Source organism: Athalia rosae, chromosome 7 (assembly GCF_917208135.1).
Source record: "Athalia rosae chromosome 7, iyAthRosa1.1, whole genome shotgun sequence".
In the NCBI taxonomy this organism is placed as follows: domain Eukaryota; kingdom Metazoa; phylum Arthropoda; class Insecta; order Hymenoptera; family Athaliidae; genus Athalia; species Athalia rosae.
In genome coordinates this window covers 198930-213964 of record NC_064032.1, presented here as the reverse complement: position 1 = coordinate 213964, position 15035 = coordinate 198930, and the positions used below count along the sequence as shown (strand labels likewise).

General features: G+C 34.9%; 1 protein-coding gene and 1 long non-coding RNA gene across 6 annotated transcripts in view; both read left to right on the top strand.

Annotated features, from left to right (window-relative positions):
- Positions 1-9: 9 nt before the first annotated feature.
- Positions 10-8025, top strand: LOC105684319 (atrophin-1). Of its 2 annotated transcripts, XM_012397599.4 has the most exons (8): positions 10-150; positions 420-657; positions 918-1202; positions 1314-1449; positions 1530-1649; positions 1750-1853; positions 2904-3323; positions 3705-8025. In XM_012397599.4, the coding sequence occupies exons 3-8, from the start codon at positions 990-992 to the stop codon at positions 5025-5027; spliced, it is 2316 nt and encodes a 771-aa protein (XP_012253022.2). In that variant the 5' UTR covers positions 10-150; positions 420-657; positions 918-989; the 3' UTR covers positions 5028-8025. The 2 variants fall into 2 exon arrangements, with proteins under 2 accessions (XP_012253022.2, XP_012253019.2); XM_012397596.4 differs by lacking the exon at positions 420-657 and having other exon boundaries at positions 13-150.
- A 4971-nt stretch (positions 8026-12996) lies between these two features.
- Positions 12997-15035, top strand: part of LOC125501634 — a 64300-nt gene continuing 62261 nt past the window's right edge. Inside the window, exons 1-5 of one of the 4 annotated variants that reach the window (XR_007279235.1) lie at positions 12997-13137; positions 13220-13334; positions 13417-13691; positions 13876-13952; positions 14111-14871. This is a non-coding gene — a long non-coding RNA (uncharacterized LOC125501634). Of the gene's footprint in view, positions 13142-13219; positions 13335-13416; positions 13705-13875; positions 13953-14110; positions 14872-15035 lie in introns of all 4 variants that reach the window. The other 3 variants (XR_007279234.1, XR_007279233.1, XR_007279236.1) reach the window with 3 other exon arrangements.

The window sequence follows — 15035 nt, the reverse complement described above, 5'->3', positions numbered from 1 at the left end:
CCAGAGGCTGGGAGTCCTTCTGAAATCCTCCTAGCGGTCCTTGGCAGTCCCTGGGTACCCAGGTGACGTCCCGCTAAGCCAGGGGACCTTAGTTACTTCGGATTCTTCTCTGCCCCACAAAAACACTGCCGGATTCTTCAGGATAAGATGGTGAGAGTTTTTCACAACATTTTCCACATTATTTTTCTTCCCTATCTTCGATTTCTTACATTGAAAACTCTTTCCATTCAACGCAATCGATACTTTTAATTCGTCTCACGATATTGAATACTCTGCACCTGGTGGGCAAACCTGATTGAAAATTTCATTTTTTTTCTGTCATTTCTTTTTTCCTCATGTATAGATAAATGTCTTGTCTATGACAATAGTTCTTCTCTACATGTATAACTATATCGTCTGTTTTGGTTTTATTTTTATAGGAACTCATTGTTGTTCCATTGATCGGTTAACTTAAACCATTGCTAAAAGGAGGTCATATACCGATAATTATCAAATGGAAAAAAAAATTTAATCGATCAATGGTCAAGAGAAAAATTAATTATCAACTACGATTTTGCTGACTTTTTTGTTCGCTTACATCATGGTTATCGCAAAATGGATATCAGATGATGGACATCAAACGTCAAACATCAGATGACGGACCAAACACAATTTTAAGTACAAAAACGAATAATATCGAGTGATTTGTGCCAGTTTTATACTTAAAAGCTTATTTCTGAATCATCTCATCTACGAAGTGTTTGAGTTTCAAGTTAGAATAATTCTTCAACTCCAGCAACTCTTCACATCTAGTCCAAAAAAATTGCTGTCCCTTATTTTCTGTATTTTAATAATTTGCTTTTTCAAATATCCAAAAAAAAACAACAAAACATCTGTCAGCTCAATTCTCAAACCAGTCGTATCTTTGGTTTGCTCAGAGTTCGGCGTCAACTGGGGGTACAGAGGGGTCAAGTCCAGCCTCTAGCCCTGCATCTGCAGTAAGTCTTGCGATGGCAGCACCCAAGTACGGCACACTAGTGCCAAACCGTATTTTTGTTGGAGGAATCTCAGCCAGCACGAGCGAAGCAGAACTTGCCCAGCTCTTCTCTACATATGGAAACGTTAAAGGAACAAAAATAATCTCCGACAGAGCTGGCGTGTCTAAGGGTTACGGATTTGTTACATTTGAAACAGAAGAGGAAGCTAAACGGCTTCAACAAGAGGTGGGGCCAGGAGATCGCTTGATCTTTACACCGAGAATTTTGAAATTTTGCAAACGTTTAAAATTCTAGTGATATCTACCTTCCAATGAGCAAATGTTTTAATTTTTCTAGTCCGAATGTATTGTGCTAAGAGAGAGGAAACTTAATATTGCTCCGGCAATCAAAAAGCAGCTGTTCAATCGTTCTTTTGATGGTAGTTCAGGTTCTCCTCCAGCGGTACCTACGAGCACCTACTATTACACAAATGGTGAGCAATTATTTTATCACTATTGGTTATATTTTCCATTACCAATTGATCGATCGAAATAATTTCTTAATTCTTTTCAGGAATGGGTCTTGCTTATCAAAATGGTATGACCTTTTACAATACAGGAGGTCCAGCTCCCGCGACTCCAGTGGCTCCACAGGCTGATCCTACGACTCTATACCAAGCAACGAGTGTATTTGGTGAGTAATCGAATTCAATACCTATGATAATCGATGGAAGCATCTTCAAGAAATAATCGAAGATATTTAAATCGTATCGGTTCTTTTGCTCCAACTCCAGGCCCTCAAGCGACGGCTGGTCATCAAACTTTTGCTCCAGTGATGTATCCCTGTCCTGCGCCATCTTTATACGTTCCGCAGCCATATCCATACTCTCCGATGCCTGTAAGTTTGATTTTGAAATGAATAGTTTGATTCGGTATTTAGTTTCGGAGGTTATTGAGATCGGTTTATATGGGTACCTGAATTAAGTAGAACTTTTCTGCACATTCTGAAGAAAGATTATTGAGTATTTAGGTATTTGAATTTCTCTTCTTTTTTTATCCTCATTTTAAAAAATAAATGGTATATCGGTTACGGTTGACAGACAAACGGTCTGATGGGCGAAGGCATACCACCAGCGTTTCTACCCAACCCTCAGCAACTGCCCACTTACGTACTTCTCGACGCTATACAGTATTGAGGTCTAAAGGTATATGGTCTATGCTACGTGTCCAGCATGCGTCGCACCACTTTAAGCACTCTTCACTCATTTGCTACGGGTGCACTGCATGTCTTTCAATGTAGCATGTTCCGCTTACTCAACTGTGTCGCTCCTTGTTTAAATTTGTGATCAATCTGCAAAACACTCTCACACTGGCTGCATTTTGTGTGAAAATTTTTTTTCCGCTGTAGCTAATTTCTCCTTGTTTTAAATTGGTGGAAGGCATTTGCCGTTTGGCTTTCAATCATTTCTGATGGTTGGATCATTTATTTGATTATCTGTAACACAAGGTTATCTATATTTTAAACGCCGCATCTTAGAAACCTTCGATATTGTAATGTTGATTTTTTTTTAAAGGGAATTTTATCAATTCGACTTTGCTTCATGAGACTTACTAGATCTTTTGTTGGTCTCATTTTCAATTACTTGTTAACATATCGTGCGCAGACAAAAGATCTAGAATGTAATAATACATGGTTAAATTATTCGTTTGATCTGCATTGCGACAAACAGGTAATTCATGTTACGCTACATTTGAGCTGCAACTCATTGCATGTGTCTGGAGATCACGAGATTGATTATTCTCTAATTAAAGACAACGCATCAATCACGCTGCAATGCGCGTATATATATATTACTACAGATACTACACGTATATATAATATTCTTTGATCGATAGAATTGATCATAAAAAACTTTACTCTGAAAGATACACATATTTGTAATTCCAGTACGAGCCGTATTACGCGGGGGCAGCAGCAGCCGGTGCACCTCAATACCTTTATGCGACTAACAGCTCGCAGAATACTTCCAATGGCGGCGGCGGCTCATCCGGTGGTGGTACCAACGGCACAGGTGCAACTAGTCCCCCGGTCGGACCACCTCCAGCTATTGCATCTTTGGCCGCCCCACCGCAGACTCATCACTTTTACGCCCCCGGAGCTCCCCCGCCTCATCATCATCCCCCAGTACCTGCGGGACCTCCGCAGCCACAGGTGGATCACTTATACTACTCTTTTGCAGCTGGCCCACCTCCTCCGCCTCCTCCGCATACTCAGATAGGCCTCGCAGACCAGCAGCTATTATTGTACACGACAGATGGTACCTGCCAGCCCCAACAATCTAACGACAGTCAGGGACAGCCACAGGAGGTAAGATTACTCTGCGTTAAATAACCTTATACGATAACCGCAGACTTTTGTCTGGGTCCTTTGAGTTAGTCGGTCAACAATACGAGTGGGAAAACGAGCAAACTCTAACTTGCATCGGATTCAATGACTAGAGAAAACAAAAGAAATGAACAAGAATGTTAGTGCTGCCAAATCGACTCCTGCAGGTTCTATAAAACTTGTGGCATCCACTCGTTGTCAAGCCACACTGACCCGACAGCTCTGTGGTTAAACGTTGACCCTTAAGACTTCTCGGTCAGCAATACTTTTAGTTCCTCGGTGGCCTGTTCACTTTCCAAATTTATTAGACTAGCTTGCTACCATTCAGTCGGGATTCATACATCAAATTTGAACGGTTCACAGACTTGCTTAAACGATAACGACGCAGACGGTAGCGTCGCTCAGATGCACTGTAGAACGATCGTCTATCATCCAGCGACTGTCTACATTCCACACTCCCACGCTCCTCCGTTTCATCAGTCTTCTGGGGGACCTAGTCTTCTGCCAACACCAACACCTGCGTCTCAACCACATCATACCTCGCTTCAATCTAATATAAATCCAAAATTACAAACCATTATGTCTCAGCGTGGCGATTATTCAAAAGCGGTCGTGGCTTCGGCACAGGGTAGTTTTGTCAAGTCCCAGAATTTAAGTATTTCGTTGATTTCATCCGGTGTACATCATCAGGGTAGCGGCTATGGAAAAAGTCACGGTGTTTCAACGCAGTCACATAAATATGCTAGTTCGCAATCAGATTTTGCTCAGAAATTCACTGCCAACGTAGTGTCAACGGCTCGCTTTCCCGCTCACCACCAATATACCAAAAGATCATCGGGCACGAATGCGGGCTCGACGATGTATTTTCCTGGGCAAAGATCTGGCTACGGTTCCCACAAATCAATGGGTTTTGCAACAGGCGCAGTTTTGAATGGTTTTAATTATCCCACATCGTGTTCGGGTCCTCAAAAAACAGGAGGGTATATAACAGGCCAAAATTACGATACTTTGAGAGGTGGTAGCTATAACTATATACAAAAAAACAATACCGGTGGTCAATACAAGACCAGAAGAAGCTTTGACAATTCCAATAGTTCCGGTCAACAGACATCTGAAAATTTTCACACAACCAATCAAACTGTTTCTCAAATCACTCACAACAACAACAACACAGCTGATACCGCTACTACGGTAATTTCTGAAAAATCGTCGAGCCCGCCGCCTGCCCCATATTCTCCAATGACTCGGCCCCTCCCAACCCTCTCACCACCCGTTCCCCAGGTCCAGTTCTACGCTCCGACTCAGAACCGTTATCAGCCAGCGATGCCTCCACCGTCTACAACATCTGGTCAGCAACAACAACAGCAGCACCAGCAGCAGCAGCAGCCTGCACAGCGACGATACACAGCAGCTCCACCCGTACGAAGGCCATCCGAAAAGTATCCTGGGACACCGTCCCAGGGTTCTATGTTACGTCAGCATAAGTACAAAACCAACGGATTGATGCAAGCGGGTGGTAAATCCACCGACGACAGTCTAGGAGGAGCCGGCGATGCCCCACCCGGCGTTGGTCGAATGCCATTAACCCCACCGGGGACTCCTAGAAATAATCACCCTGCACATTCTACCACAGATCAGAACCAAATCAACGATACTTGTCACCAGATACAGGCATTGAGCCTCTAATTTTGATTACGTTTCTTAATGGTTAATAATTAAATGACCACCCGAGGAGTTGAAATATCAATTTTGCTCTACAAATACAAAGAAAAACAAAAAATGAAATGAAATGAAACAGCCGCATACCGACAGATGGTGACAAAAAGCGAATACATAAAATAAACAATAACATAAACAATAATAATAATTATAACAAGGAATATTATAGTTATTACATATGATAATGATAATAACTTGATATAACACTTATAAGAGGAATTTGTATATAGGTGTATGAATATTCATAGAAATCTCCGGATCTAAAAAGTTTTTGTGTGTGTGAAAGTAGGGGAAACAAAAAAAAAATAACCAATAGCAAAAAACAAAATTAATCACACGCGCAAAACGAACTTTTATTTTTTCGTGATCTCATTCCTGTGACCGTGTTTATGAACGTCGGGACCTTACAAAGTGTGAGTTAAACAAAAAAAGAAATTCCCCAATTTATTGATTGATTCGTTAAAACGATGTTATTGAGCTCCTTATTAATTGTAAAAGAAAAAAAAAAAAAAAAAAACGAATTAAAAAAATTGTTAAATATTTATAAAGACAAGTTGAAGTGAAGAAGAGGGAGAGAAAGAGTAAAGCAGATAGCTAGTGATGTAGAGAAAAGAAAGCAGAAAGAGAGAAAAAAATAGAGAGAGAGGAGATAAGAAAAAAATAACAATAATATTTGAAAAAACAAAAAACAAAAAGCAAATAAAAGGTGATGTAATTGTATATAAGATACTATGATTAATTAATTAAAAATATTTAAATATATGATATTGTTAGATGCGATATACACGAGATAATATATTATACATAAATATACTATATACACATATATTAAAACATATACTGTATCGCGATACACACAGGTATACAAAAACATAATATTACAATACCTATTATACTTAAATATCGCTGCATACATACCCTGTAATATTGCTTTCATTTTCTATTTTTCTTTTTTCTTTTTTTTTCTACTCCTCCAGTTATTTTGATTCCATATTTTTCCTTGGTCGTTTCTCGTTTTTCCCCCAAACTGAATGTCAAATGAATTTCGTTCTTTATCTCACCTCCCTGAAACAAATTAAAATTATACATATATTCATATAGGTGTACATAATTTTTTTTCTCTCGCTCGTACAAACGCATTCATATATAAATATATATATATATAAATATATCTATTACAAATATCTCTCCATATATATATATATATATACACACACACATAATACATACAAATCGATATTGTACATCTACGTGTCATGCGATATGAAATAGTAATAATCGGTGCATGATAGGCTCGAATGAGAAACGAGAGTATGTAAGAAAATTAAATTTTGAGAAAAGGGAAAGCAACAAACAAAAAGCTAAAACAACAACAGTAACCGAATCTTTCACGAGCAAGGCTAGATTAGTTAGAAAAAAGACAAGTAACATAATAATCGAATGGTAGTCTGAATTATAAAATTAACATTGAAATAATAATAATAATAACAATAATAATAATAATGATTATTATGATAATAGTATTGTAATCGTACAAATCGAGCGATCGGTCATGTGTTCAAAAAAAATTAAAATAAAATGAAATTATAGTAATGATAATAGTTAGATATTATAAATATATATACAACATTGAAACGAATGAGAAGAAATGAATATAGAGAGGAGGCAGAAAAAGAAGAACGAAAAGATGAAGAATGAGAGTTGAAAAAAAGAAAGACAAAAAAAAATTGATAAAATAACTCGAATAATAATTAGTAATAATATCTATTGTTACATATATTCTAAGTATGGAAAAAAACGTATACATATTTAAATATATTAACGATAACGATAATAATAATTAATTGAATAATAATAATAACGATAATGAAACGATATTATTATCAAATAATATAACAAAGACAAAAGCATTATCGATAATTGTTATTGTTATGTTATAATAATATTAGTGAAATAATGTTATTTATTTGGTAATTATAATAACAATAATGATAATTATAAGAAAAGTATAAGAACGGAGTTATAGGGAAGCAGAGATAAGACGAAGTGTTAGTATTCGTATAACGGTTGCTCAAGGCACTGCCACGTCTATTTTTCTTCTTTTTTTTTCCTTTTTTTCTATCTCAATAATTTATCACCGTCGCACTTATTTAGTTCGTTATCTAGATTAGAATCATCATTTTTATTATTGATAACCAATGTTACTGTTCTATTGTCTATTGCCTGTTCCTTATCCTCCTTTTCCTTCTACTTTCACCTCCTCCTTCTCTTTCTTCTTTTTCCGACGAAAAATAAGAAAATATAAAAACGAAACGAAAACCAGAAACCCGAGAGCGGACAGGAATCACTCGTCGTTATCGATGATACACACATTATTACACGTATCATTTGATTAGAATTAAATAAATAAAATTAATAATAGTAATAGTAGTAATAAGAATCATAATTTATTGTGCGCGAACCTTGTCGTATTATTATGTAGCTTTTAGCATGATATAATGCAACATATATGTATATATACATATGCATAACTAAATATGTAATGAATATAATAATTACAATGATAATAATATTGACGCTGATGACGACGAAGAGGGCGGGGGAGAGAATACGAGGGGAAAAAGTAACGTTGTATAAAACGGTGGAAGAAATGAAACGAGTTGAAAGCAAAAATGATAATTTAATGGAAAAATCGAATAGAATTACATGAACGTCAATTCTCGTATGAAAATATAACGATCCCCCTCCCTCCGTCGTACGCTATAAAAATTCCGAGTGAATAAATTATTAAGGGAAGGGAAGAAAAAATTATAACAAAAACAACGATGAGAATTATTAAGGGAAACCAAGAAAGAACGATGAAAGACAAAAATGAAACACACACACTCACGAATGATATTTAAAACAAATATGGATGGAAGAAGATGAGCGAAAAAAAAATAAAAACCACATAAAAAGAATAAAATGAAATATATAAATGAAATGCAAAAAATAACAATAACAATAACAATAACAATAATAATTTAAAAAAATGTGTCGGCTGTGAGCTTCCAAGCAAATAACAATAATTAAATTATTATAATATTATTAATCAAGAGAAAGAAAGGAGGAGAAAAAAAAATATTTAAAAAAATCAAAAAAAAAGAAGAAAAAAGACAGAAATGAAAAAAAACGTTGAACGATATTCTATACCTTGGAAAAATATTGTTATGGAGAACAAAAAAAAGAATTTCTTTATAATAATAATAATATTAATATTAATAAGAAGAAGAATATTAATGATAATAAAAATAATAATAAATATATACATACATATACATATATATAGATGAAGAATTTGTTATCTATTGTCGTGTGTTGCCGTTATACTTCTTTTCTGTTCACGGGAAGATGATAATCAATTAATAAACGAACGAAAGAATAAAAAATGTAGAGCAACAGAAAAAAAGAAATCCACAAATGAAATGATTGGATATAAATATGTACATATACGTGTGTCGTAGGTATTTGTTCGTTTGAACGCTGAATATCTACGAAAAAGAGAGAACAACATCGAAGGCCTATTTGATTAAGTGGGGGTGCAACAATAATAAATAAAATAAAGCAAAGATAATAACCATAAGAAGGATAATAACGTTGTATGTAATTATAAAAAAGAATCGATGAATTCACATACAAAATGACCCGCCAACTAATCAGGCTGCTAACAATAAGAGAGAATGAGAAGGAAAGAAAAAATTTGAAAGAAAACCAAAAAACCAAAATGAGAGAAAGGAATAAAAACCAATTGATTTATTAAAAAATAAGAGTGCCTTCTATTTGTTTTTTCGTGGTTGTATTGTTATACATTTGTTGCGTTACGTTCTCCAAGAGTCTCTATAAATGTTGTTACGAACGAGGAAGAATAGAAAGAAAAAAACGAAAAAAAGGAAAAATGAAAAAAAAAATTGTTTGAAAATTGTTGTTCCTCTATTTATTTATTAATTTATCGGCCTCGTAAAGCCACGCGGTAATGTGACGACGAATGCCCAGCGAATTTTTCGAAGTGACAATTTTGAAAAAAATTAAAATAAACAAAATAAAAAACGAAACGATGTTGCGTTGGTATTCGATTTTGAAGAAAGAAAGACAAATATGCAAATAAGAAAAGAAGGGCAGAGAAACAGCTCTGAGAGAAGAAGGAAAAAGAAAATTTTTGAACGAAGGGAGAAGAAGCAAAGACGAAATATATTAAACGAGAATAAAGGAATAAAATAAAAAATAATAAAAATTTAGAAGATAAAACGAAAGAACGAATGGAATGTGTAGTAAAACCAAAATTCTGTTATAAAATAATAAACATCTTTCGAATGGTCATTCTAGTATTACGACTTAACAAATGAGTATATATGATGAATAAATTCAAATAAAATACGAAGAAAAAAACGAAAATACATAAATGAATAAATAAATAAGAAAACAAAACGAACAAACAGCAGCTAATTTCGGCACCTATTTCTATGTATGATACACAAGAAAACAAGAGAGCAAGAGAAGAGGAAAAAAAATTATATATTCCAGCAATATTTAAATATCTAAAAAACATAAGGAAATATAAAGAAAAATAATAATCAACAATATTCAATATACAACAATATTCAATATACAGGAATAGAATGTAACGCCAATGATCCTTGCGTTCAATTTAGCGCACAATATTTTATCGATCCGAATTCTCATAGATCTAATTGTAAGAGAGAACAAGTAGGAAAGAGAGAGAGAAATACAAAAACTAAAATTCTTGACTCACTGTAGTAAACGCGATACATACATGTATGCAAATATATATAAAAAGGAGAGAAAAGTGCGCATTATTGAACGCAGGATAATGCGAGTATGAATAAACTAAAACACATATACATACATATATATAAATATATATATATATATTTTTAACATTATTATATATATATATATATATATATATATATATATATATATATATATATATATATAAACGCGAATGCGGTACATTATATAAGATAAATGAATAAATAAACGAATGAAAAAAAATCTATGCATAGTAACTATATATTATACAATACATATAAATATATATACATATAGCTGTAGCATTTGTGAAAAAGGAGATGAGAAAAAAAACACGAGGAAAAAAAACTTAACAAACGAACGAAATAAATAAAATGCGTGAATCAATAAATAAATAATTAAATAAATAAAATTATGTACGTATCATACACACACGCGTATACCTAGATGCAAGATATTTTAAAGACCTTCATACGATTGTCCGTATTTGTTTAATTTTCTTTTATTTGCTGTCGTTTATTTATTCATCTATTTATTCTTGCTCTTTATGGTCATACTTGTCGAAGAACATTGTTAAACCATAATACTCTTGAAATGGAAAATTCAGTACACTTCATTCGAGAAATTGTTTGCAACCCATAAAATCTCAAAGAGAGAAAGGAATCAGCTGGTATGATTATGAATTAAAAAAAATACTTTATCATTATCCTAATTCTGACCGTCATTATTATCGAAGTGCACCCCTTTCTCTATTACCTATCTCGTTTGTAAATCATACAAATCTTTATCAAAATGCGTTCTTCAAGATATCTTGCTCTGCAACGGGAGAAGAAAAACACAGAAATAATAACGAAAGATTGCAAATAAAGCAAAAAACAAACCAAGATTAATACAATAAAAATTAAAGAAACAGAATAATTATGATAAAAATAATAAATAAATAAATAAATACATAAAGAAGCAAGAATATATATCAAAACCGAAAAAGAAAAGAGAAACGCAAAAACATAGAAATTAAATTAAACAACACAGAACTTCACGTAATGATATAAATTATAATTGAAACAAATCACGTGTAGGAAAATAAATCCATCACGAGAGCATGTGTCAAGTGTTAAGACACCCGTACATATAAATATTCTATGGTAATGAATGAAAATGAGAAGACGAAAAAAAAAACCAATGAGAGAAAACAATAAATAAATCAATATATATTATATATATATCCAAGTATACACGAAATAATAAAGACGAAGAAGGTAAAATTGAAAGAAAGAGAAAAAAACTTCATTACAAATGTAAGAGGTATATTATGTATGAATATATTATGTATGCATGTACGTATAATTTCGTTAATAATTTGCGTGTGTATGTATGTACTATTATGTATATTTACGATTTCGTCATGTGTACACATGCTTGTTATTTACAAAGCAGAAGAGAAAAATAAATAATCATAAAATTAAAACTAAAATTAAAATTAAAATTACAGGTAAACGCAAGAAGAACAAATAAGTAAATACCTGAATGCATAAAAAGTTTAATGAGAGAAAAGTATGAAAATAAAAAACTTAATCGGAAGGTATAAACTAAAAAATAAAAAGATAAGCAGCAAAAAAAACGAGTAGACAATTGTGCATGAAACGACGATGAACAGATAAAATTATGTATTACTATAGTTGGAAAATTATAAGAGTAAAAAGGAAAGGTGTAAGTAAAGAAGGAAGGAAAAGGAAAAGCATAAAAAGAAAACAACAATAATCTTCATTGCATATGATACATGAAAGAAGAAATAAATGTATTGAAAAAGAAATCATTGATTTTTTCTAATTAAATAGGATAACATTCCAATAACGATACTCCCTGTTGGGTTCCAGGGTACTTCTTTCTTACTTTTTCGGATTTTTTCTTGTTTCAGAAGGGTAAGTAAAAAACAATAAGGGGTGGAAATCGAAACGCCGAATCAAAGGCAATTCAAGTCTCAAATATTTATTGATTTTCTTCCTTTTTCTTTGACCAGCGCTGACCACAGACCGATTGAAAATTGCGTTGGCAAATTAGAATCCGATGATGGTTGGATCATTTAATCATGAGTCAAACCATCCCAGGTGTATTCCTAATTGTTTTCTTTTTTTTTCTGATTTTTTCCGATTTTTTCCCAGTTTTTAAAAATATTTTTCATTTGTGCCGCCCCTGGATGGGTGCGGGCGCGGTAAATTAATTGTCCGACCCTATTTGGTCACGCGATGACGTCACGTGGTCAGGTCACGTGACCGCACTCGCCGATACAGCTAGCGCCATGTGGCGGAACTTTCGTGAACTAAAATCCGGCAAAAGTATTGACTCCCTCTGGAGCTCGCGGGAAGCCGAAAAAGTATTGACCGCGTCCGAGGAAAACCGCCGAAGAACGACGACCGCCTCCGAGCGTCCGAGGAAAACCGCCGAAGAACGACGACCGCCTCCGAGCGTCCGAGGAAAACCGGAAAAGTATTGACCCCTTCGGCTCCGAGCGCTCGAGGAAAACCGTAAAAGTATTGACCCTAATACCTCTCTTTCACGCATCACATTGCCTGACGTCAAGGGGCAAGAAACCTGGGATTTTAGTTCACGAAAATTCCGCCACATGGCGCTAGCTGTATCGGCGAGTGCGGTCACGTGACCTGACCACGTGACGTCATCACGTGACGAAATAGGGGCGGACAATTAATTTACCGCGCCCGCACCCATCCAGGGGCGGCACAAGTCAAAAATATTTTCAAAAATTGGGAAAAAATCGGAAAAAATCAGAAAAAAATCGAAAAAAATTAGAAAACGATCAGGAATTAATCCAGGAGGATATAAAATCATGAGGCGCATCGAAGGACTCGTGGAGATGTACTCATTGAATAAATAATTCAAAAATGGAGAAAAAACCGATTAAAGACTGGGAAAAACCTTGACATGAATTTCAGATAAAGTGACATTGCCTGCATATTATTGGGCGCTAGCAGGACATAGATGGGATCCTGTTATTGATTAAAAATAATTTTTTCAATTATATTTCTTCAGGTGTTTGCCAAGAAATGAGTTACGACAACACACGGTGAACATGGGGTGAATCAACTATGCCATTCAAACTTGATACAAACTGACTTTGTCACTCATTGGGAAGACGAGATCCCTGGGTCCTTCTGAACATAATTTGAACAATAATACGCTGCGGTGATGTAGTTGTTTCGATCATAGCATGACCGGTTCTGCTGATTCATTTTTCCTAGGAGGAATTATCGTAGGTAAAGTTGGTCCATCGTCGATATGCTTTGACCACTTGTTACAAGGTGCTTCAATTCGCTTGGTTGGCTTTGCTTTAGGACGCCGATCGACGCCTGGAGGCTACAGAGGTAGAGGACAAGAGACAACGTCGACAACACCGGAAGACTTGACAGGGTTATCCAAGTGTCAGGAAGGATGTTCTTGTTCATGATGGTGAAGAATTCAATTCGAACAAACGGAGTATAATTGCCACCGAACAATTCCCATTCTCTCAAATGGCCTAATTCTATTTCAGATATCGTTCCAATTTCAACATCGACGGTAATAGAATGTCATAGAGCCGGACTGAAGCATGCAGCGTTCAACTTTATGCAGCCTGAATACCGAACGCAAATCCATGCCAAATGTAGCAAAAAAATTGAAGCAATTGTGAGGAAGGCTCCAAAGACAAAGGATCCTGAAGCTGAGAATGAGCCATTGACACCTTGTCCTTATTGCCAAAATAAATTACCTGAGACGGAAGTCATGTGTGACAAATGCAAGAGCACCATACCTTTTTGCATTGCTACGGTAAACTGTTTTAGTAATTATCAACCACTAGTGGTTAATGTGGGTAGAGTTGAAAAGTTTTAGATCTGAAGATTCGTACCAATGCTAAATAATCTGATAGTTTAACTATATCTTTGCCATGGTGTGAAATAATAATTCTTTGTTTCGAAATTTGTGAATTTCAATGAAATTTATTCTCACTCAGGGTCGTCACCTTCTGAAAGAAGACTTAACAGTTTGTCCACAATATGAGTTTCCCAAAATGGCAACTGAGTTCCTGCGGTGAGTGGCTCCCAGTTCTTTTTCATTTCTTGCATCGATTCATTAGTTCTGTGGCGAAGAATTTGTGAATTTTTCTCCAAAGTTCGTCACATTATCCATCTGCAAACTGTTTCTATTTTTTGTCAGAGGTGTTGACAGTTATTTTCGTTTTTTTGTAGAATCATCGAAAGTGAAGAAGTTTGTCCAATGTGTACGGAACATGTGGATCCAAAAATGGTGTCATCGAGCATCAACATTCATTCATTCCTCGATGCACAAGATACCAATGTTAAAAAGGTTTAGAGTTTCTTTCAAACAAAGTGCGCTCACATCTGGAATAACTGTGCGAATTGTTGCCATAGCTCACTATTTTTCCATGAATCATACCTTAGTCTTAGACCAAACAGTTAGTACAGTGTAGGGAGTACAATCTGTGGCATATACGGTTCAGATATTCTGAACAGATGCTGATCTATCGAATCAAAGATGATACATAGTAATAATTATTGAATTCCACTCAATCCTTCCTTTGATAATTTTTGATAACGAAAACCTGATATATTCAGCCATCGAGCAGAAGAATCGTCTCATTCAATCGTCGGGTGTTTATACATGGTGACTCTCAGAAAACTTTGCTCAATTCTCATGATGAGTATCTCCGAGGCGGATACCTTGACAATTAAAGTTGAAATGCAAAGATCAGTTTACCTATAACATATTGTAAAAAATTAGGCGAGCACGTTTGACGTTAGGTATAGCTGAATTTGTTGATTGAATTAAGTGATTTGTCGAATTAATCAAGTTGCCGCTAGTTCGGTACTTAGAATAGCTAATAAATTTGATTATCTCGATTACTTGCGGTTGTAATTCAATTTCAGAGTGTCAGAATGATGTTTTGATGCTCAAAAAATACAGAAGAATACTACACAGTTCAATTTTTGTGAGTCTTTCTCATTTTCTCGTTTTTCCCTACTTTTCCCCATTTTTCCAGAATTATTCAGATTTTTTCCTCCATCTCCGGTTAATTAATCAGAGTCAAACCATCCCAGGTGTATTCCTAATTGTTTTCTAATTGTTTTCTAATTTTTTCCGAATTTTAACAAT

Coding starts and splice junctions, on each gene's coding strand:
- LOC105684319 (XM_012397596.4), top strand. Junction 1,854..2,903: donor ATCCATACTCTCCGATGCCT/GTAAGTTTGATT, acceptor TTGTAATTCCAG/TACGAGCCGTATTACGCGGG. Junction 3,324..3,704: donor GTCAGGGACAGCCACAGGAG/GTAAGATTACTC, acceptor AACGGTTCACAG/ACTTGCTTAAACGATAACGA.